The sequence below is a fragment of the Daphnia magna genome, linkage group LG2, assembly GCF_020631705.1.
Source record: "Daphnia magna isolate NIES linkage group LG2, ASM2063170v1.1, whole genome shotgun sequence".
NCBI classification, from domain to species: Eukaryota; Metazoa; Arthropoda; class Branchiopoda; order Diplostraca; family Daphniidae; genus Daphnia; species Daphnia magna.
This window is the reverse complement of record NC_059183.1, coordinates 15,652,544-15,673,508: the sequence shown is the minus strand read 5'-3', so window position 1 is coordinate 15,673,508 and position 20,965 is coordinate 15,652,544. Positions and strand designations below refer to the sequence as shown.

General features: G+C 41.6%; 4 protein-coding genes and 3 long non-coding RNA genes across 8 annotated transcripts; 2 read left to right on the top strand and 5 right to left on the bottom strand.

Moving 5' to 3' along the window:
- Positions 1-50: 50 nt before the first annotated feature.
- Positions 51-5,069, top strand: LOC116916497 (dynein axonemal intermediate chain 1). Its single transcript, XM_045170042.1, has 17 exons — positions 51-291; positions 520-629; positions 695-855; positions 924-1,210; positions 1,819-1,851; positions 1,930-2,010; positions 2,067-2,126; positions 2,193-2,388; positions 2,462-2,766; positions 2,834-3,209; positions 3,268-3,471; positions 3,541-3,812; positions 3,901-3,929; positions 3,996-4,147; positions 4,207-4,432; positions 4,519-4,752; positions 4,818-5,069. Exons 1-17 carry the CDS (start codon positions 217-219, stop codon positions 4,942-4,944), a joined length of 2,928 nt encoding a protein of 975 aa, XP_045025977.1. The 5' UTR covers positions 51-216; the 3' UTR covers positions 4,945-5,069.
- On the bottom strand, positions 1,220-3,019 carry LOC123470176. The gene is made up of 4 exons (XR_006643756.1): positions 2,887-3,019; positions 2,447-2,682; positions 1,654-2,373; positions 1,220-1,572 (listed from the first exon to the last, which is right to left on the bottom strand). It is a non-coding gene; the product is annotated as an uncharacterized LOC123470176 (long non-coding RNA).
- Positions 5,040-7,183, bottom strand: LOC116916499 (procathepsin L). The gene is made up of 12 exons (XM_032921752.2): positions 7,022-7,183; positions 6,811-6,954; positions 6,591-6,741; positions 6,235-6,322; positions 6,118-6,173; positions 5,955-6,031; positions 5,770-5,881; positions 5,640-5,685; positions 5,538-5,571; positions 5,394-5,465; positions 5,299-5,332; positions 5,040-5,234 (listed from the first exon to the last, which is right to left on the bottom strand). Exons 1-12 carry the CDS (start codon positions 7,136-7,138, stop codon positions 5,158-5,160), a joined length of 1,008 nt encoding a protein of 335 aa, XP_032777643.1. The 5' UTR covers positions 7,139-7,183; the 3' UTR covers positions 5,040-5,157.
- A 598-nt stretch (positions 7,184-7,781) lies between these two features.
- LOC116933415 (WSC domain-containing protein 1) lies at positions 7,782-9,566 on the top strand. 2 transcript variants are annotated; one of them, XM_045170041.1, is made up of 5 exons: positions 7,782-8,210; positions 8,281-8,428; positions 8,513-8,622; positions 8,777-9,165; positions 9,264-9,566. In XM_045170041.1, the coding sequence occupies exons 1-5, from the start codon at positions 7,947-7,949 to the stop codon at positions 9,400-9,402; spliced, it is 1,050 nt and encodes a 349-aa protein (XP_045025976.1). In that variant the 5' UTR covers positions 7,782-7,946; the 3' UTR covers positions 9,403-9,566. The 2 variants fall into 2 exon arrangements, with proteins under 2 accessions (XP_045025976.1, XP_032797079.2); XM_032941188.2 differs by having other exon boundaries at positions 8,507-8,622.
- On the bottom strand, positions 9,167-10,553 carry LOC123470177. Its single transcript, XR_006643757.1, has 2 exons — positions 10,331-10,553; positions 9,167-9,385 (listed from the first exon to the last, which is right to left on the bottom strand). It is a non-coding gene; the product is annotated as an uncharacterized LOC123470177 (long non-coding RNA).
- Positions 10,554-11,525: 972 nt separating this feature from the next.
- LOC123469933 lies at positions 11,526-13,972 on the bottom strand. Its single transcript, XM_045169282.1, has 2 exons — positions 13,616-13,972; positions 11,526-13,499 (listed from the first exon to the last, which is right to left on the bottom strand). Exons 1-2 carry the CDS (start codon positions 13,970-13,972, stop codon positions 11,526-11,528), a joined length of 2,331 nt encoding a protein of 776 aa, XP_045025217.1.
- A 2,985-nt stretch (positions 13,973-16,957) lies between these two features.
- Positions 16,958-17,746, bottom strand: LOC123470175. The gene is made up of 3 exons (XR_006643754.1): positions 17,554-17,746; positions 17,407-17,492; positions 16,958-17,323 (listed from the first exon to the last, which is right to left on the bottom strand). It is a non-coding gene; the product is annotated as an uncharacterized LOC123470175 (long non-coding RNA).
- Positions 17,747-20,965: the final 3,219 nt, after the last annotated feature.

Below are 20,965 nucleotides of genomic sequence, written 5' to 3'. Positions count from 1 at the left end.
TTGTCAGTGAAACACCTGATTCATATGGAATATTTGCTTTCAACTGGCAACGTCTAAGTTAGGGCCACGTAATGCTTTGCTGTCAAAAGTTTAACAAAAAAAAAGGGGGGATCAAAACCGGCAGCCTCAAGAAAAATAAACCTATTGGCGGGTGGTCAAAGTGATAGTGTTGTTTAAATTAGCTAGCATAAATTCATTTAAATAAATTCGCCTACGATGTTGTTCATGACATGGATTGCTAGAGTAGGGGATGGTTTACCTCTTGCCGCATCAATTCCCGAAGATGAGGAGGTTTGTTTACATCTGTAACCGTTCTGTTTTGGTGTCATCAGCAAAGAATATTCTTAGAACCCATTGAACTAAAAAAACTTTTTGTTTTATTGTTTGCCTATATTACTTGAACTTTGCATTCCAAAAACAAATATGGATGATGACACTGAATGCAAAAAGTTTTACTAGTAATTACTATGTGATTGAAATATGTTTTTTATAACTAATAATGGTTGGGGGACAAATCAGTCGGGGAGAGGAGTGCTGGATTACCAAAACCAGGCCAAGATGCTCTTCAGGAAAATGAATCAGCAGAGTCCTTCCAAATGCACGATTGAAACTGGACAACATTTCTTCCAGTAAGTTGCAATTGTAAACAAAATTCACTGCAGTATATTAAACTATTCTTTCATGGCAATTCTAGTTATTTAATTCATCAAGATGTCTGCTACCTAGTGCTCTGTGAACAAAGCTACTCTAAGAAGCTTGCATTTTCTTTTCTAGAAGATCTAGCTCAGGAGTTCAGTTCTCTCTATGGGAAAAAGGTTCAGAGTGTAAATCGCCCATACAGCTTCATTGAATTTGGTTATGCTCTGTGTTTTACCTCATTTGTAATCCACATAATGAATGTCATTTCATTTGTTCCATATCAGATACCTACATTCAGAAGGCAAGAAGATCGTTTATGGATTCTAGAACTAGACGTAACTTAACCGCTATCAACACAGAGCTTCAAGACGTTCAAAGGATTATGGTTCGCAACATCGACGATGTCCTACAGCGAGGTAGCCTACTTTCAGATCTGGATAATAAAGCACAGACGTTGTCACTCAGTTCGCAACGGTACAAGAAAGACGCCAGAAACTTGAACATGCAATCGACATATGCAAAAATTGGTGCTGCGGCCATAGTTTTGCTTGTTTTTGTCCTTTATTTTTGGGTTCTGTAATTTTGACGCCTAGCTTCGTCCTTCATTTTGGTTCCAAGTCGCACGTGAACTTTATCCCTAGCCCAACCAGAGGGTACCTATCTAGCCTTAGACATGAGCTGTTTTTTTCCCCCCCTTGGGCTTTTGCACTGTTGGTACATGGCGATCTATCGAAAAAATTTCTAGTTTATTATTTGCACGCATTCAGTGTGTGCCTTTTTTTTTACGAAAGCCATGTTTGTACATGAAAAAACATCCAACTCAATACATTTGTTATATGCCTTGACTCGATAGATTCCTGTTACTTTCAGCAAATCACACTGGGGAATCTTTGCCACGTCATTGGCACGAATCACCAATTCATCGTAGTATATCTGCAACAGGCAAAGTGCACAGAGATCAAAGTAATATTGGAAAATATGTATCTATAAACAGCGGGGTTTACACATACATACCTACATGTTTTTTTTTGGCAAGCAAACTCTGTAGATATTGTAATTGCTAAGCAAGCGGTGTATCGATCAAGATTATCTGTGCCCTCACCACGACGACTCCAGCGCTTAGCGACCAAACCGTGTTGAATCGTTATTGTCAATCTTCAATTCTAGAACCATCACCAGCGTTTAAAAATGGGTCCTAAACTACTTCAAAAAGTATTTGAAATTATTTATTTCACATTTTCTTTTGCATACTGCTTGCATTATACAGTTCTTTTCCTTTTTCGTCTACAGCGCATCAGTAATTTGCATCACAAGCTCCTCGTTAACAGAATTCGTGCTGCCGATGCAAAGCAACATGAAGCGCAGGGAAAGGTAAATCGAAACATTTTTGATTTAGCAACAAATGCTATGTTCTAAAACTTTTACAGAAACCAAATGATCGTCGTTGGGAAGCACAACATTACACCTGGAACGTTGACGACGACGAGGCAAGAATGACTGGATTGTTATGATTTTACATGTACAATCTCTAACAGAAAGGAACTGTTCGGCAGGAAATTCCGGGAACGGTAAGAATCGTTCTGAGTGCAGCTGATCCGCAGCGAACAAAGAATCAGGTGGTGTACAGCATCCCAGATCGCTGTTTCATCCCACTGATTCCAGAAAATTCCTCAGTTGAACTCTTTGATCAAACGTCGTCATCGGTTTACGTCGAGCCAACTAACGTTTCTGACACTGCATTCAACCCCCGTTAGTAGCACTAACATTCACATTTTGTAGTTCAATTACGTTAGTACAATTTTCTTACTATAACGAAATGCAGTTGCAGAAATTCGACAGGAAGTAGATGCTGGAACATCGGACGCTGACGATACAGTCAGTGAAGCTTATGATGGGGATCGTTCGATCGACACGGCTGCTGCATCAGGTGCTGCTGGAGCCAATAATACGAGCAATGCAGCTTTAGACAGTAGCCGAAGTGATCATGGAGCAATGACGGAAAGGGAAGAGGATCCACTGGAATTGCTGACTGGAGCTAAATCGCTAGTTAAACGTAAAGGAGCAAAAGGAATCAATCATTTCAGTTACTGTGATCGTGCCACGCAGACAACTGTTCCACCCATAAGAGTAAGAATAAGAAAACGTTTAATTGAAATACAAAGTAACGAAATAATTGCTTTTAAAATTCGCTTAGTCACACGCGATACAGACGGAAGCTCCTCCACGTGTCTCGTTTACTGCGCTTACCAATGCATGGATTATTCACGACGCGTATCGTCAAGATCTTGCTGCACAGCAGCAGAAGATTCAGCAACAAGCATTAATTAACAATGCTGTGGAGGCTGTCAATAAAGGTGGAGTACCATCCACCACTTCTTCGTCCACAGTTCCAATAGGTTCTGCTTCAGACATCTCTGTAACCATCACCACCCCATCAGCAGCACCACCCGTTATTTTTCAACCGACTGGTGAAACAGCTTTGAGTCCAGCAGGTGTCTCTCGCCTCGATGCAACCGCTCACGTCATTGAACGAATGCTGAACCAAAATACTTATGACGATATCGCCCAAGGTGATTTTTTTTTGTAATTCCAATCAACTCCCAAATTATGCAGAATGTTCGATGACAGATTTCAAGTATTGGGAGGATGCAGCAGATGAATATCGTGAACCTGAAGGAACTCTAATGCCACTATGGCGTTTCACTCCACCGGCCACGCTATTACGTATGTTTGAAGAGAACGGCTCGATGCGTAACGCAGTGCCTAGTCACATCACCGCAATTTGTTGGAATCCGCACTACAAGGATCTCTTTGCCATCGGTCTTGGATCTCGTACGTATAGTGAACTATAGTTGTTGTAGCGCTATTGTTTTGCTTCACGCTCTTTCGGTTTTCAAAAAGGAGACAATATGACAGCCGAGTCGGGATTGGTCTGTGTGTTTTCGCTTAAAAGTCCCACTCATCCGGAACGCTCTGTCCAACTCCAAGCTGGTGTTTCAAGTTTGGATTTTCATCCGGAATTCTGGCAGCTCTTGGCCGTCGGCATGCATGATGGCCATGTCGCCGTTATTGATTTGACTGTGCGCAAGGATCTCGAAACTTTTTCTATTACTAATTTGATTACCTATCGAAGTTCAGCAATGAGGGGAAAACGGACAGTGCCCATTACTCAGGTGGCAAATTTAACTTGATGTTTAAAAGTCTAATCAGTACATTATCTGCTTTTCCTTTTATATTTTGCATGGATGACTCAATTCGTAGGTGAGCTGGCATGGAGACATGAGTGACGGGTAAATCTTGTTTAATCTAAAATGTCAACAAGGATTTACTTAATTAAATCCCTTTGAATGAAACAGCAATTTACGACTGTTTTCCATCTCGATGGACGGCTGCCTTTGCTTGTGGCTCTTTGTGCAGGGTGAACTCTATCCCACAGAATTAACTACATTGCCCTTCCAAGGCGACAATCGATTGCAAGATAACAACTTAGGAGCCATGGCCTTGACAGGTAATAACGAAAGTTTAAATGACGCAATTATTGCTGCAACCAACGGAAACGACATGTAGCTTCCTGCAGTTGTATGGCCATACATCCAAATCACACAATGGTTTTGGTTGGAACGGATCAAGGCCAGCTGTGGCCAGTTAGCAACGAAGGCGAAGTTCTCAACTGGGGACCTGTGAACGCCCACCAAGGTCCGATTTACACCGTGCAGTGGAATCCATTTCACCATCAGGTTTTTATTACCTGCGGTACCGACTGGCTAGTTAAAATATGGGACCAGCGGGAGAAGTGAGTTGCGATTCTACGGTTTGATGAGCTATACGGTTTGAGGGGAATTAACATATAATTTCGTTTCATACTTGAAATGGACGCAGGGAAGCGCTGGTGGTGATCAGTTTGGGATCGTTCGTCGAACATTGTGCTTTCTCTCCGTTTAGCTCGACAGCTTTTGCTTGCATGTCGAGCAATGGAAAAGTGCTTATCTACGATTTGAATATTTGCCTGCACAAACCTTTGTGTAGCCAGCGGATCACCCCACAAAGAAGAGCACAACCGACCATTTTGAGCTTTGCACCTTTCCATCCAGTCATTTTGGTTGGTGATGACAAGTAAATTAATGCACTAATAAATCGATAATTGAATTTACTTATTAGAAATGTCTTTTTTTTTAAAGGGGTCACGTGACGTGTCTCAAATTGTCCCCTAACCTAAGGAAAGTTAGCCGAGTTCCCGAGAGCTCCAGGACCATCGAAGTCGAAATGGATAAGCTCGAACGTGTCATTACCTTAATGAAAAGATAGTGTTGGATTTTCATGTTTTTTCTTCCATTGTTTTTTTCTTCTTTGCAATCTCTCTCTGCCTTGCTGGTTTGGATTAAAAAAAAATTCTCGTCAAGTTAATTTGCAATACACTACCACCAGCTATATTTCGTATATTTTGCCATTGATTCTATGCAATTGATTTCCAGAGCAATGTCACTGTGCATCAGTTAACGTAATACAGATATGTCTTCATTAATGAGCTGTTGGAAATACAGCACGCTTAGAAACAGCACACATGTTCACACCGCGTTCGAGGTAAATGTAGCCGTCTGTGAAACAAAAATATTCATCCACAAGATATGACGCATAACAATTTGTTATTCTATTATTTACCTTGGCCCCATTCGGATCCCCATGAATTACGGACCTATGGAAAGGTGAATCAGATTAATTGTATGACATGACAATAAATTAAATTAAACTATTACAATCCAGTAAGGTTTTTTGGAACTTTCATCCGTTCCATAACCCACTATGACGACAGCGTGATTTGTACTGGTCTGCAAACAGAATGAATGGTCAAATTTTTTATCAAAATAGCAACATGCAAAAGATATTTGATCAGTACTTACATTCGAGCACGTAGGGGTTGAGAACACTCCAGAACTTTTCGGAAATTAAATGACATAAAACGACTTTCTTATAATCTTTTGTCCGTTTTTCTAAATTTTTACCTGTAAAACTCCCAGTCGTTGGCGTCAATCGACACTGCCAAGGGGCCTTCAGATTAACATAAATATATTAAATTTTTCAAGTTTGACTAAAATTCATTTACAAGAAAAAATCATGTGGTAGTCTAATTACCGTAGTTTGCAACGACAGCCTTCATAACCTCCTCATCATTGCTCCTGGTCGCATACGCCCAACTGGTGACATTGCCTCCGTAGTTGCTTGCAGAATACTCGCACAAGGTTTCCTTTTTAATATTTTAATTCAACGAAAAAAAACAATAGTATTTGATGAAGTTCAAATCATTTCCGTTTGCATACTTCGCCTTGATAGGGATAAGCCTGTTCGGTATTGATGCCGATATCTTTTACATAATTCCAAGCGCGCAAGGCCAGACCTTTAGCCGATAAACAAAATACGATAACCAATAATAGTAAAATAGAATTCGTTTTATCCCGTATATTCTATCAAATTTAATCGTACCTCCATTGCAGCCGGCATTACCATATTTCTGACTACAGTCAAGGATGTTCTCCTCACTTCATGGAACGCGATTAGACAAACTCTGCAACAAATTGTTTCTATGCATCAAAGACTTACCTCAAGGTAACCAGTTTTCCAGTTTTCAGACAGCGTTGGAATTCGATTGGAGTCGTGGCAGCGAAAGAATAGCACGAACCACAACCACCTTGAAATTACATCATCATCATTAACCCCTCAATCTCAATTCAACCTGAAGGCTAAAGATTTTCAAAACTACTGACTGCGCATTCAAAAATACGTAGCTAGAGACAGACGGAATGAATAGTGATATTCTTCACTAAAGAAAGCAAAGTCATCCAACCCAAAAATGACTTAACAAAGTCTAAATGCCTCCAGTGAAATTTTGATTTCTTTCTTCAGAGTGGTACGGCATTGTTCATAGCTCTAAGACACTAGGAAAGTCGATGAATTACCTTGATACTTAACACCTGGCATGCAAGAACTTTTTCTCAGATCGACAGCGTCGGGAACAGATTGTCGAAGTATATCAGTACTGACGACCGGTCCGGGAATTTCATTGTCCGTATCGATTTCTCCTTTCAATTGCTCAAGTTCGGCATTTGACTTGATTGTTGACAGGGAAATATGCACGTTACATACAGAGGTTACTTACGTGAGAGAAGCAATGCCTACCCAATCAGCGAACTGATTTGCTTGTAGCTTGTAGCTTGATTTCCCAATTTGATTATGTTTCTTGATTTGCCTGTTGTGTTGCACGAACGTATTTTTGCGGATTCTTTCACGATCTTTGTTCTTAAACTTCTTCTTGTGCTTAGACTGTACATGAAAAGGTGTCGGTTAAGGAGGTCACATTGCTATTTCAAAATGGTAAATGGATAAAAACCTTAAAGCGCTCCCAATCAGCATCGTCTGTGGAGTCTCGATTTTCATCTTCCTGAAGAAAATCTTGGGCCACAGCAACAGCCAAAGTGGCGAATAAAACGAGTACTTGTAGCTTCATGACAGGAATCGTTCTGATGAACTTTGGGTACAACGTTGATGAAAATAGGTAGCCTCATTGTCGACAGGGGGGGGGGGACTATCGTGGCAAATTTGATTAAGAGCTATTGCTACTAACGGCTGGGATTCGCTTTATGTTTAATCAGCTGCTATAAAATAATTATGCTGCCCTTCTGTATGCTACAGAGTAAACGCATTCGATTTACAGGTCCGTCAACACATCTGCTTCAGAGATATCCACACACCTGTAGCCTAATTAATATGCAATGGGTGATCGTCTGTGTTAGGTATTTTAAACGACCGGTATAACATGTAAGAATTATTATGTATAACAAACTGATTGGTGGGTTTCCAACTTAAAAACAGTTACAATTCATGAGATGAAGGGTCACAGAGAGCTAGAAAATGGTTGGTGTGTTTATATAGCCGAAGGTGGAAAACATTTTTGGCATTGAATCTCTATGTGATGATCTTTTACTTGAAAACCCTCTGGGTTCCCAAATTTCATCAGATAAAAAAAAAAGAAAAATATTGGCAGAGGAGAAGCAAAACCAGTTTACTACAACGAGCGTTATTATGCAACTCGAGGAATATCTCGCGTGACTTCATTGCTGCAATGTTTGCTACCTATACCCGTAGACTTCAACCTCTTTTATCTGTTATTCTTATCCGCTCTTACATCAGTTCTCTTCCGGCTTATAAAAACTACAATGAACTGTTAAAGCTTGCTTCAGTGTGTGATGTCTAGTCTTGCAGCTTCCAGCAACACGGGCGAGGTGCAATAAAAACAAGTAAATCGCTAAAGAAATATGCTGATAGAAAAACGCCGCTGGTTTGTTCGTGTCATTACGTGTACGGTGATTTCAGTTTCGCTGTTAGGATTAGGCATATTCAAAGCGCCAATTAAACAAAACAATAGTTCAGTGTCATCCCAGCTGGGTGTTAAGAATGCAATTGCATTCATTTCTAACGACGAAAAGCAGAGTAATATATCATCCATTGATGCTTCTTATAATCCACGTATAACTTACCCGTGGAGGGGTGACCCGTCTTGTCAACACTTCACAATACAGGTTAATGATATCCCTATGATGTGAGAGTCTTTGAGAGTACGTAAAAGCAAATGACGTCTCATAATTCTAGATGGCCCAACGAAATAGCTTACCGAAATGGGCATTAACATCATTTCCCGGCAGTGGAGTCACTTGGCTTCGGCAGATGATTGAAAGCTTAACTGGAATCTATACTGGCAGTATCCATAAAGGAGATCCACTTCCTTTCAGAGACCACAGTGATTTTATTGATAATTTTTCAAATATTTATTTAAAAAAAAAAAATTAAACTTGATATTTTTCTTACGGAATTTATGATGAAGACAACATGGGGATTACCGATGATCCATTTTGTGGATGCACAATCATTGACAAAGATCACGAGGCAACAGAGGGAGTTTATAAACGAAAATTTTATCTGCAGCGTTTGAAGGTAAAAATTCTTCTTTGCAAGACAATAGGAAATGTATTTCCCATTCAATAGAGATAGAAGAATATGTGAGGAAAGCATTCTGTTCTCCTCATATCACATTTTTTAAATGTTTAAATGGAAGGAATTAATGAAGAGAGAATCAATCTGAAATCAGGATTATTCAAACATAATCAACACAACTTACAATTACCGGGGAATTTTACTGTTACGGAATCCAATGGACGTGGTATTTGCCCACCAGAATCACTTGTTGGTTGGTAAATTTAACGAAGCTCCGGAGGACGCGTTTCGCGGACCGATATGGGACGAACTGGTAGACGCGGTGGCATTTGCCTGGGCAGATCACGCAATACGTTGGATAAAGCAGATGAAGCAGGGCACAGCCATATTCTATGAAAATTTCCTTGGTGACAACGCACAGCATGAACTAGAACGTTTATTAAATGCCATGAACTTCAAGCCGCAGCATTTAGATCCGGAGCGTATGAGATGTCTTTTGATTCATCGAAATCAAAGCGAATACAAGAGGAGCAACAAAACAAGGTGGGTTTTTAAAAGCAATCTATTTGGTTTTTCACTCGAAGTTTAGTTTTGACACAATTTCATTCGCTATATCTTCGATCATTTCGTATTACTTCAAGATTTGTACTTGAAGAAGGTCATCGTCAAAAGCTGTTGCAATCCATCCACACGGTGCAGCGTAGCTTGCGCCAACGGAAGTGGCCACAGCTTCCTGTTTCCTTGTACGATATGCACTTCCCTCCTGAAGAAAAATTTTAGCAACTACCTTGTCAAAAGAATATTTGGATAAAAAACAGGATGAAGATACACAACACCTGGAAGACTTACTAAGATATGTCCAGGTTAAAATCAACGCATATTCAGAGAAACCCGAAAATAATTCAAATGAAGAGGAGAAAAACTGCTGGCAAACTATGTCATGGGAAGTAGGGGAGGGTGGGGCTAGTTGGTACAATTTTTTTTATTTCTTCTCTGGTTTCTTTAATTTTTGATATTTTGACACCCAAAAAATTGTAAAAGAAAGCTCAAATAACCAGCTTTCTCGTGCTATTTTTTTATTTGATCTACGTTGAAGAATTCATATCGAAATCAACGTTCAAAAAGCTAAAAAAAATTTGCCTACATGCCCCACTAACGGGGTAAGTTGGCAGTGGTAGTGGGGTAAGTTGGCCCCATGTATTTCAAATACGTATTTCAGTGAAATGTTGATGTTGTAAACAAACTAGAATAACATTACAATAAACAAAAATCCTATAGTTATTTTAGAGTGGGAAACTCAGAAATAAGTTGTGATAACTTACATAAAGATTAATAGCCTTAAATGCAAAAAATTAAAAAAAATATACATAATTCAGGCAAACATTTCACAGGTGAACATCGTATAAAGTGAAACACTTAAAATTTGCCAAATTTTGGCCTCTTATGCATACCACTGTTCACCATAAGTCATATCTAGCAAAAATTTGACTTACAATTCCCTGACATTTTGACAGGCCATGTACTCTATACATATGCATGTATAATGCCTATGCCGACATGCCCCATGTTGCAATGTATCAACTTGCCCCAACCCGGGGTTTATTCAAATAAAAATTTTTATTACTCCTTTATAATTGATTAAAACAAATCCATTGTTACAGTTCGATAGAGGACACAATTTGACAATAATTACTCTTACTGATAATACCTGATAAGTAATTACTGATTTGAAGACACTTGACTCAGGTAAATTGTTGCTGATTCTCTAGCTTTTATTCAGACTCTGACACAACTTATAATAGCGTCTGCTCTACCTTGTTGAACAATTGCGAAGAAAGAACATTAACCGAGATCGGCCACCAAGAAGACGCTGAACACAGCACCCCTGGCGGCCTTACACATACTATAAATCAAAAATAGTGGGCTTGCGAACTAGTCGGCCCGACCTAGTTAATTGTCCGTCAGGTGGCGGGTCGTGATCCGCAACATCCTCCCCCACCGGAATCGCGAGTCCTCCTCGGCGATTCCTTTTTCTTCTTGCGGGGGGGTTTCTTCTTAGGCGCGGATGCACCTCCTTCTTCTTGGCCAGCCTCGGCTCCTCTAGATCCGTCTACGGAAACATTGACGGGCGGATCCACGTCATGTTGAATTTCCAATGGATAAATGGTCTGGAGACCTCGTGTTGTTTCCTTTTCTGAACGAAGACGTAACTTTACAGCTCGTATCTTGCCGTCATAGCCGGGAATCAATTCCGTTATAATGGCCGTAGGCCACGAAACACGCTTGATATTTGGCTCCTTTAGCAGGACGATTTCGCCAACGCGGGGGATTCTAGTACCCTTTCCCTTGCGACAATGGAATCTTTTTAAGTCGGACAAGTAAGATTCTTGCCATAGCCTCCACCAAGTTAGAGCGTGTTCGCTACGTTGCTTATCTAAGTCGATCAGCTCGTTGCGGCTCATTGTGGTCAGCTCGGAAGTCTCCGTCGTGGCGCCAGGCTGTCTTCCAGTCAAAAGTCTTTGTGGAGATAGCACTTCATACGCTTGTGCGTCTCCGGAAACATATGTGAGAGGTCGTGAGTTCACGATTGCTTCAATTTCCACCAGGATGGTGTGAAGTTGATCGTAGCTCACCTTCATTTTCCCTAATACCTTGCGTAACGGCTCCTTTACCGAACGCACCATTCTCTCCCAAAACCCGCCCCACCAGGGTGCCAAGCTCGGAGAGAATTTCCACTCAATTCCCTTTACTTGATAGCCAATTTGCTAAAGTAGGGTCTTCTGTTACAAGTTTAGCGGCGCATGTGAATGTTGATGCGTTATCGCTATAGATTGTCTTACAATCTTCTCTTCTGGACATCATTCTGCGTAGAGCGAGCATGAACGTTTTCGTGGTAAGGTCTGTCACGAGCTCAAGATGTACAGCTCTTGTGACGGCACAAGTGAATAAACACGCGTGCACCTTTTTTCACCAATTCGAGTTTTCTCGACATCGTTCCCTTCCTTGTCTTTCTCAATCAAAAGGACCTCTTCCAAAACGTACATCGGCCCGAAATAATCAATTCCAATGATTTCGAATGGCTGTGCCTTCTTGGTACGATCCAAAGGCATGGAAGCGGCTTCTTCGTCGAAAGGGCGCGATTGAGCTCGTTGGCATTTTCCACAATGCTTGATGACACTCTTGATGCGTTGTCGAGCACGAATAATCCAGAACCGATTACGGAGATAGGTTAATGTTGATTGAACACCGGTGTGTTTCCGTTTGACATGATGATGGTGGATCAGCAAGTCGACTATTCTCTCATTTGCAGGGAGAAGTATCGGCGGTTCAATAAGTAGATCTCTTAAGGCTGGACCTACTCTACCTGTCACTCGTATCAGTTGTTGTTTTTCGTCCCAAATTGGTCGTAATGTGTCGAGATCGCGTAGCAGTTTCTTGTTGGATTTTCCTTCTTTAAGGGATCCATAAATTTCTGGGAACGCTTTCTGTTGAATAGTCCTTAGAATGAAGTTCTCGGCGGTGCTGATTTCGCAGACAGAGAGGCAACGAATTTCTGCTACTCCGACTGTTTCTATTGCCTTACCGGGCGGTAACTTCTTCATGAGTCTGTACATCCAGGCTATTGTTCTCAGTAATCGCAGATAACTGCTTACTCTCAAAACCAGTGAATCCAACCAATCTGGCATGTTGAAAACTGCTAGAATTTGCATTCTCTGTTTGGATTTCGTTTCGACTTCCATTAATTGTAGGTCATCCGAAGTTGGGTTGTCTTGCTGAGGCCATTCAGACGATTCTTGTTTCAGCCAGGAGGGACCTCCCCACCAGGAAAAAGCCTCTGTCAACTTCTTGACGGAGCAACTTCGAGATGCGAAATCCGCTGGGTTGTCTTTTCCAGGACAGTGTTTCCAGTGTTCTGGTTTGAATCTCTTCTGAATTGTCTCTACTCTATTCCATACGAATAGTTTCCATCGCCCTGGATCTCCTTTGATCCAACCTAACGCTGCCATAGAGTCAGTCCATAGTGTCACTTCCCACTTCACTTTGTCAATTGCGTTTACGATTCGTTCAGCTAAGACACTGCCGAGTTCGGCGCTAAGCAGTTCTAGCCTTGGTAGTGAAACTTCGTTTTTCGGGAGTGGTGCTGCCCTAGTTTTACAGCAAACAAGTCGGATGAATCCAGGATTTCTTGACTTGGCGTATGCTACAGCTCCGTACGCTTTTGTTGAAGCGTCGCAGAATACATGTAATTCTTGAATTACATCTGTCGGTGCTGTTGAGATCATGCGAGGTATTTGGATTCTGTCTATACCTTTCAAATCTTCCACTATAGCTCTGAATCGACTCTCCGTTTGTGAATTCACATTGTCATCCCATCCGATTTTTTCTTGCCACAATTCCTGGAAGAGTAGCTTGAACTGTAGTGTTATGGGTCCAATGAATCCAAGGGGGTCGAAAAGCTTGGTCGAGATTTTAGCAAACGATCTTTTTGTTAGCACTTTTACTTTTGCGGCTACATCTACGATTACGTCAGACTTGAAATAGAAGCAATCTGTGCTGGTATTCCACCTCACTCCTAGTACCTTTTGTGGGTCTAAATTAAGACACGAGTACGAATCGGATGAGTCGTCTGTCAAATTGCTCTGTTGTAGATACTCTCGCAGCTGCGGGTCGTTTGTTACCCATTTTCTCAATTCCATCTTTGCCTCTGAAAAAGTTTGAGTACCGTACCGATTACGGTCTTTGCTGCTTCTAATGTAGGCGCATTTGACAAGTAGTCGTCTACATATAGATGCCGTAACATTTGGCGACTGCTTACTGCTAGTTCGCCTTTGTATGACTCGAGGTGTTTCTTTAGGACGGTCCTGAGCACTGCCGGGCTACATGTTAGCCCAAATGGTAGTCTATTCCATTTGTAGGTCTGCAGCGTTCCTGGGACGTTTTCGTCTTCTAAAAGGAACCTTAACGCTTCCGCGTCCTCGTTTAGCAATTTTACCATTAAAAATGCTTGTCGGATATCAGCTGTCCAGGCAATTGGATTTAGCCTAAACGTCAGGATAACATCAAGAATGTCAGGATTCAGATTGGGTCCTTCTTCGAGACAGTCGTTGGCGCTGAATCCTGTTTTCGGCTTCGCAGAACCATTGAAAACAGGTCTCACTTTGCTGGTGATTTTGTCTTTACGGACAACTGGGTGATGGGGTAGAATCGTGTAGATACCCTTAAAATTGGTGTCTGCTTTAGAGATGAATCTAAGTTCTTTCAGTTTTCTGAACTCAGCTTCGTATGAAGTCTTCATCTCGTTATCCTTCTCCATCCTTTTCATCAGCGCCCTTGCCTGACCTTCTGCCATGGCGTCATTCTTGCTGAGGTATTTTTTGTTCCCGTTCCATGGGAGCGGTGCGACATAATGTCCATCTTCGTCTTGTTTGATGGAGTCTGTATAAGATTTCCAGCGATCCGAAAGTGGCACATTTTCTAGTGGATCTAGACTTTCTAATTTCCACCACTTCGCAAAATCAATTTCATCGTTTCTGTTCGAATTCGGGCCTTGCATTGGGTATTGTGGTGTTCCTTCTTTTGCCTTTAGGAGGAAGCCGATCGCCGTAGTGGTGGAAATCGCAACTGTCTCATCCTGCCCAAGTAGTAACCAACCCAATTTGCTTTCGATGGCTCTAATTCCAGTCTTCGAAACGATCTGTTTTGAGCCTAGTACCTTCCAGACTTGATTGGCTCCAATCAAAATGTCTATTTGGCAAGGTCCTGCTGTCCCGCTCAAAATCTCTATCATCAGCCAACTTGTAACCTTGGTTCCAGAGTTCACTGACGAATTCGGTCTTTGTCGATCCAGCAACCTTTCCTATTTCGGGTTGCTCAATCGCCTCTAAATCAATTGATTCGGCATCCGGAATTATCCCGCGTAGTCGTAACTTTCTTACACTTCGTTCCTTTTCTGGGTGTAGATGACCCACTGCCTGAAGTTTCAATTTGATTTTTCCCACTTCCTGAAGTCCTAGAGTTTGAGCGAGTTCGCTTCGGATCAGTGTTGCATTTGATCCTTGATCAATGTACGCTATAGCTTTGTGCCAACCGTTTGGCCCTTCCACTATAACAGTTGCTGTTTGGACGTACACGCCACCGAATAGGCGTGCTTCTATTGAGAGTGGAGCGTCATCTGCTGCCTTTAACATTGGGGACGCTGCTACCGTAGCTGTCACTGTTTTCGCCCGAACTGTCTGATTACAGATGGCTGTATGGTGACCCTTGCCACATTTGGCGCAATTGCTTGTCTTCCAACAGGCTCTCACTTGGTGACTCTGTCCGAGGCACCTCCAACACCTTTTCTCCTTCCGAACTTGCTCTAGTTTCTTCTCTATTGCGACTTCGCATTTGTACGTGGGGTGTTTGTCTTTGCAGAACAAACATGGTCTTTTTATTGTTGTTGAGGTCTTCTCTTTTCGATCTTTCGGATGTATTGTTGTAGTTCCTGTCACTGCTAATTCCGCTGCCGTTGGTGTGGATGCAAATGTAACTCGATTTGCTTTTTCAGTAGCCTCTTGCTTAGGTTTTTTCTTCTCGTTCTTTTCAGTCGAGAACGCATATTCCCAATCTTCTGCTACACTGTCGATGAAGGTAAAGAGATCTTTTAACGTTTTACGGGATCTTCTTGTTTCCCCATGCCATCTTGAAACTAATTCAAGAGGTAGTTTTCTTGTAATTATCTCTGAAATTGCTTCATTTTGTGCAGAATTCTTTTCCAAGTCGCCAAGATTCAAGGCGTGACCCATTGCTCTGTCGTGCAACTTCCTCATTGCCTTGTAGTCTTCTACTCGATCTACCCTAGGCAATTCCGTAATTGCGATGTAGTGGTCTGCTCTTGCTGATCTCGGCCTGTTGTATTTCCCATTTAAAATGTCGATTGCCTTGGTGTAATTTTCTTCTGTTAAGTCCAGGTATGATATTGCACCAGCAGCGTCTTCGCTCATGTGCATCTTCAATCTGCTGAATTTTTCGATGGGTCGTAGTGATGGATTTTCGTGGATAAGTGTTCGAAAAATCGCCCACCAATCTCTCCATTTGTTTGAATCCCCTTCAAATTTGGCTAATTCAATTCTTGGTAGCAGATGAGCAATGCTCATGAAGTTTTGCTGTTGTTGCAGTGCAACTGTATTGGTTGCTTGTACACCTGTTGCTTGCGCAACGTTTCCTGTTGTTGTCGGAGTTGTCTCCTCTTCCTCCGAATTTTCCGAATGTTCAGAGGGTTCTCTTTCCGAAGGTGCAGTTGGCCTTCTTCTTTTCCAATCGATAACCATTGTATGATGACGGTCTACAAACTCTTCGTGTTTGTCGACATATCTTGCTTGCATCTCGGCGTCTAGTTGGGGTATGACATCTCTATAATGCTTAAGAAGCCTTAGCGCTCTGTCATCAGCTAGTTCGTAAGCTGTTTCTGCTGCTTCCAACAAATTGTCTCTGCAAGCTTCATCATAACTTTTCAAATTCTTGTGTAATTCCCTTTCCAATGTCTCTATTGTTAAGAGCGTTAAAGTCTGCGCCTGTTGCTTTTTGTTTGCGGTCGCCATTGTTTGGAATTACACTGATTTCAGTAATCTACGAATTTGAGAATCGATCTTGAGGAAAAGGAAATTAAAGTTGTTCAAGGCAGTATTTTAAATTCTGAGAAAGCAACAAGAAAATATGCTTGTTGAAAACCAGTCTATTGACGTATTCGTCGAGTTACAAAAAATTTGTTTGTTACCACTAGATGGCTAAGATCTTAGTTTAACATAACACGAAGGGAATTTAAAACAAAAAATGAAGCCTCTTCTTGAGCGAATTCGCTGAGGTTTTTCAAAATTCTCGTTCGTTGATGGACAAGATGAATTCCTCAGATGTGGTCGAACCGCTTTCTTCACTCTCTCCTTTCACTGTCTCCTCTACTTCACTTTCTTCTTGAATGATAGTCTCAGAATCGTTTGTTCTGATCGAAAAATTGGTCTCCACTTCAGTGATGTCTTCAGTTTCTTCTGCACCGACTTCTTGTTCAATAACCTCAGCCTCTCTTCTTCTTTCGTTTTCGAGAAGGCTGCGAACGACCACGTTCCTGGTTGCTAGAGATGTTGACTGCTCTGCAACGGTAGATTGACCACGCGACCTCGGATGGCTTCTAGGTCCTTGGTACCCGTAAAACCTTGCAATCGGAGTGCTTCCGTAGTCTGGTTCACGTGGTGTTGGGTGCTGGAGCACAGCTGGCAAGGGAATCTCTGGATGAATTTGTTCTCTTGGCGTTGGCTCACGAGTCGGTAATCCTCTCAGGAAGTTTAGGTATCTTCTATAGTCAGCATTCACTCTGATGTTGGTGATGGCAACAGCTTCGTCACGGGGAAGATACTTGATGGCAATGCTATAGAAACCTTCTTCGTAGGCACCTAGTTTTGCATCAATTGTTACACCGTGGGGCAATGGCCTGTATTCAGGTTCTACAGGTTCGGTGAGACTTGGGCCAAATTCACCAAATTTGATGCGAGCATGATATGCCCCAAGTCTTCTGATTCTGTTGAGATACTGTTTGCAGAAGGATTAACACACTAACTTAGAACTATCTTGTAACTTAGATTACATTGATACGCTGAGATACTTCATGACTAATTGGAGTTCTTCTCGGGTACATCCCTGGAGTGGCTGAATTCAGCTTTTAGACTAACTTCTTTCAAAAAGGGAGTGATAGTTAGGACGACAATACTTAAATAAGTGTAAATTATCAAGTATATTAAAACTAATGCTTACGCAAGGTGCTCAACACTCTTTCTTTGACACGACTGTAGCGTGGCTTGACCTATTAGCAGTGTTACTTAATCGAGTTGTACAGAATTCTGTTTAAAAACTAGTTAGTTTCGAAGGACCATTGACAATAATTACTCTTACTGATAATACCTGATAAGTAATTACTGATTTGAAGACACTTGACTCAGGTAAATTGTTGCTGATTCTCTAGCTTTTATTCAGACTCTGACACAACTTATAATAGCGTCTGCTCTACCTTGTTGAACAATTGCGAAGAAAGAACATTAACCGAGATCGGCCACCAAGAAGACGCTGAACACAGCACCCCTGGCGGCCTTACACATACTATAAATCAAAAATAGTGGGCTTGCGAACTAGTCGGCCCGACCTAGTTAATTGTCCGTCAGGTGGCGGGTCGTGATCCGCAACACAATTTTCTATAAAACTAATATTTTTTAAAAATTATATGCATACCAAGAAAAGATCAAATTGATGAATACCAAGCACGCAACTGTTGTGGATTTGACGCAAAAAATTTTGTTATTTTCTATTTCCTAAACTATTTGGGATAAATTTATAAAACTTTGCACAAATGTACGCACGATAAACATCTTTGACTATGAATTATTTCAATAAAACCTCTTTCACACAATTCGTCTAAATTAAGAATTGCAAACTTGCCCTCCTGCCAACTAGCCCCACTCTCCCCTATGCCTGAGCAAACACATTCGATTTCGCAAAGGTTATAACCGTAGGCACTGACGTTAAATTGAGTAACTAGAAGGGCAACTCCGTTATATCCTAAAAGCCGCGTAGTTTGCTTAACTTGAAGGTTGGCATAAATATACCCAATACTAATTGATGGGAGATCCGAATCGTTCTTGATGAACTGTAGTCTAAACGTGTTGCAAGTTTTCCATAGTTTGTAGATTAATCTTTTGTTAGTTGTTTATTAGAATTAGTTGTTGTCAATACACTGCTCACCTTGAATTCGATAGACACCTTGAATTTCATTAGATATGCTATCGAACAAAATTCGTTCAAACAAATTTAGGCCCACGATTATCCAAACCTGGCTTACAAAGCGAGGGAAACTAAAACAAAACCAACTCCCCCCAAAAAAAAAAAACGACCGAAGGCACTGTTACCGATTAAACTGCTGAGTAACTGAAAAGACAATTCTACATATGATATCCAATACTAATCGATGGACGGTGGGAGATCCAAATTGTTCTTGATGAACTGTACGTGTGCCAAGTCTTCCATATATAGCTTGTAGATCAGTTTTTATTTTTAGTTGTTATTAGAATTAGTTCTTTTCAATACACTGCACATCTTGAACAAAAAGTGAATTCGATAAAATTTCATTAGGTTTGCTATCGCACTAAATCAAACCTACGAACCACGATCCCATCAGGCCCTCGATTATATTATTCTATCGTAGCTTAGAAGGCAAAAGAAACTGGAGTCGAAATGAAGATGGGAGTAAAAAACAGAATGTCTGAAGCCTAAAAAATTACCGTCGTTTATGAAACAACGTACATAAAATCTGCAAGAAAACATCTTGTTTTTCTGGTGGCGCAACCAGTAAGCGCTTGATATTTGCCGGATATTTGTTTCGACATTATTTGTATCGTGAAACTGAATAATGTATAGCGTATACTGTTAATTTAATGTTTGTGCGGGTTTGCCTTTTTTTTTTTTATTCAAAATTGGTTTTGTCTATAATTGTGGAGTTGCTTACTGAATAAGTGTAATAGTTTACAGGTTAGAGTTACTTTGAGAATAACTCTGAATAACGCACGGACAGGATTGAAATCCGATTAGTAATAAAGAAAAAAAGGGTAATCAAAATGGTTTAAAATTTTGTTTGTAATAAACTGACAGAACAGTAAATTAATTAAGACAAGCCGAACAAGAACAATAAAAAAAATAATAAGAAAAGGGGAAAAAAAAGAGAAGAATACTTGCTTAGATGTCTCGCCAATAGCGCACTTCCAGAACTGGTTGGCTCATTTAAGGAAAAACTCCCCCCTAAAGGTAATTGCGCATTGTCGCAGAGGTGAGGACAACCTGTAAACTCTGCCATCACCACGAGACAATCAACTCTCGTGATGGTCTTCTTCCGGCGAGTGCGTGCTAGTGAGAGATGGCAATATTGCTCACCATCCCATCACTTGCAGCGCAAGCTTGTGCCGTGAAGAAAACAATTGAAACAGAAAGGAAACATGAATTGGTTAGTCCCCACATACAACAACGAACAACTCCGTTTAAGGGTTCACCGCCCAGTTCCTTTGGTTTGGTATTGGGGAAGGACATCTTCGCAAGTTTAGAATTAGAGGAAAGCCGAAAGAAGGTTAAACGTAAGAATTTTGATACACACTGTGTTGAAAAAGGGAAATAAAGACTCACTGAGGCACTTGGGGTCCTGCAGCCTCAGCCGCCTCCCTTTGTGCTATCACTGCAGCTCTTTCGGCTCTCTCATTCGCTCTCCTGGCCAATCTACGTTGGTAGGACGCATTCCACTCAGCCTTATGTGGTTTTCTCGTCCAGACATTGCGGACACGAACGTTAGCTGATTGATCCCCATAGCCTTGGGTATCATATCGTGGCAAGGCTCCATCACCAACACGATGTTCAGGGAAATGTTGATAGAAACATTCTTGTGACATACGAACACAATGGTAGCTGGCCATGGATCTATCCCAAAAGTATGCGCCATTTGCATCGTAGAGATTGCCGTAATCAGGTGGGTTAGTGTAATGGCTCCATTGTTGAGGGACATAAGGTCTTATGCAATCCTTGATAAATACCATTGGCAAAAATGGGGGAATGCCCGGCCCTTGCGGGTGATCAGGTAATAACGCACGAGCGCCTTCAGTCGCGCTGCTTGCCTCAGCCGGTTCATTCACCGATTCAATGGGACTACAAACGTCTTCGTTAGTGCCATTCGGTTCATTAACCTTCGGAGGTTCGCAGCTAGCAGCTTCATGGGTCGGCTCAGCAATTTCTACATCGATGGCGAGTGTGGGCTGATTTACGATTTCCACGGAGGGCTTGCTCCTTTTCATTGGCGATTGTGGGCTCCTTTACGATTTCCACGGGGGCTTGCTCCTTTTCATTGGCGATTGTGGGCTCTTTTATGATTGCCACGGGGGCTTGCTCCTTTTCGATAACGGCCTTGTTGATTTTGCGCACCGTAGGTTGGAAAGGTGGCTTGTATGTGCTAGCAGGAACAGGTCGAGCACGGAAAGGTACGGGTTTCGTCTTTTCTGGCTGCGGTGGTTTGGCCGCGTCTTTCTTGGCCGGTTGTTGAGGTTCTTTCTTAATTGTCGTGCGAACCGTGGCTCGCGCGTTGGCAGGTTTGGAACCATTGCTGGGTTTTTCAGGAGCACCAGAAACACTGGGATCCGGTAATTTGGAAACAGCTTTGCGGTCACCGAAAGAATTGATCCGCGCTGATACACTTGGAAAATCTTTCTTCTTTCCTGGGAAAAGTTTGGGACTCGGAAATGAAATATTGATAGGCATTTTCGATAACTTGTTAGTCGCTGATGACGAA

Bases quoted from the DNA above. Each gene is read 5' to 3' on its own strand.
- LOC116916497 (XM_045170042.1), top strand. From the start codon at position 217: ATGTTGTTCATGACATGGATTGCTAGAGTAGGGGATGGTTTACCTCTT. The intron at 630-694 runs GTAAGTTGCAAT...TGGCAATTCTAG, and splicing joins ACTGGACAACATTTCTTCCA to TTATTTAATTCATCAAGATG. The intron at 3,472-3,540 runs GTACGTATAGTG...GTTTTCAAAAAG, and splicing joins TGCCATCGGTCTTGGATCTC to GAGACAATATGACAGCCGAG.
- LOC116916499 (XM_032921752.2), bottom strand. From the start codon at position 7,138: ATGAAGCTACAAGTACTCGTTTTATTCGCCACTTTGGCTGTTGCTGTG. The intron at 5,572-5,639 runs GTAAAAATTTAG...ATTTCCGAAAAG, and splicing joins AACGACTGGGAGTTTTACAG to TTCTGGAGTGTTCTCAACCC. The intron at 5,235-5,298 runs GTAAATAATAGA...TTTGTTTCACAG, and splicing joins GGGATCCGAATGGGGCCAAG to ACGGCTACATTTACCTCGAA.
- LOC116933415 (XM_032941188.2), top strand. From the start codon at position 7,947: ATGCTGATAGAAAAACGCCGCTGGTTTGTTCGTGTCATTACGTGTACG. The intron at 8,623-8,776 runs GTAAAAATTCTT...ATCTGAAATCAG, and splicing joins TTTATCTGCAGCGTTTGAAG to GATTATTCAAACATAATCAA. The intron at 9,166-9,263 runs GTGGGTTTTTAA...TATTACTTCAAG, and splicing joins AAGAGGAGCAACAAAACAAG to ATTTGTACTTGAAGAAGGTC.
- LOC123469933 (XM_045169282.1), bottom strand. From the start codon at position 13,972: ATGGCAGAAGGTCAGGCAAGGGCGCTGATGAAAAGGATGGAGAAGGAT. The intron at 13,500-13,615 runs GTAAAATTGCTA...GCTAACATGTAG, and splicing joins TCCGACAAGCATTTTTAATG to CCCGGCAGTGCTCAGGACCG.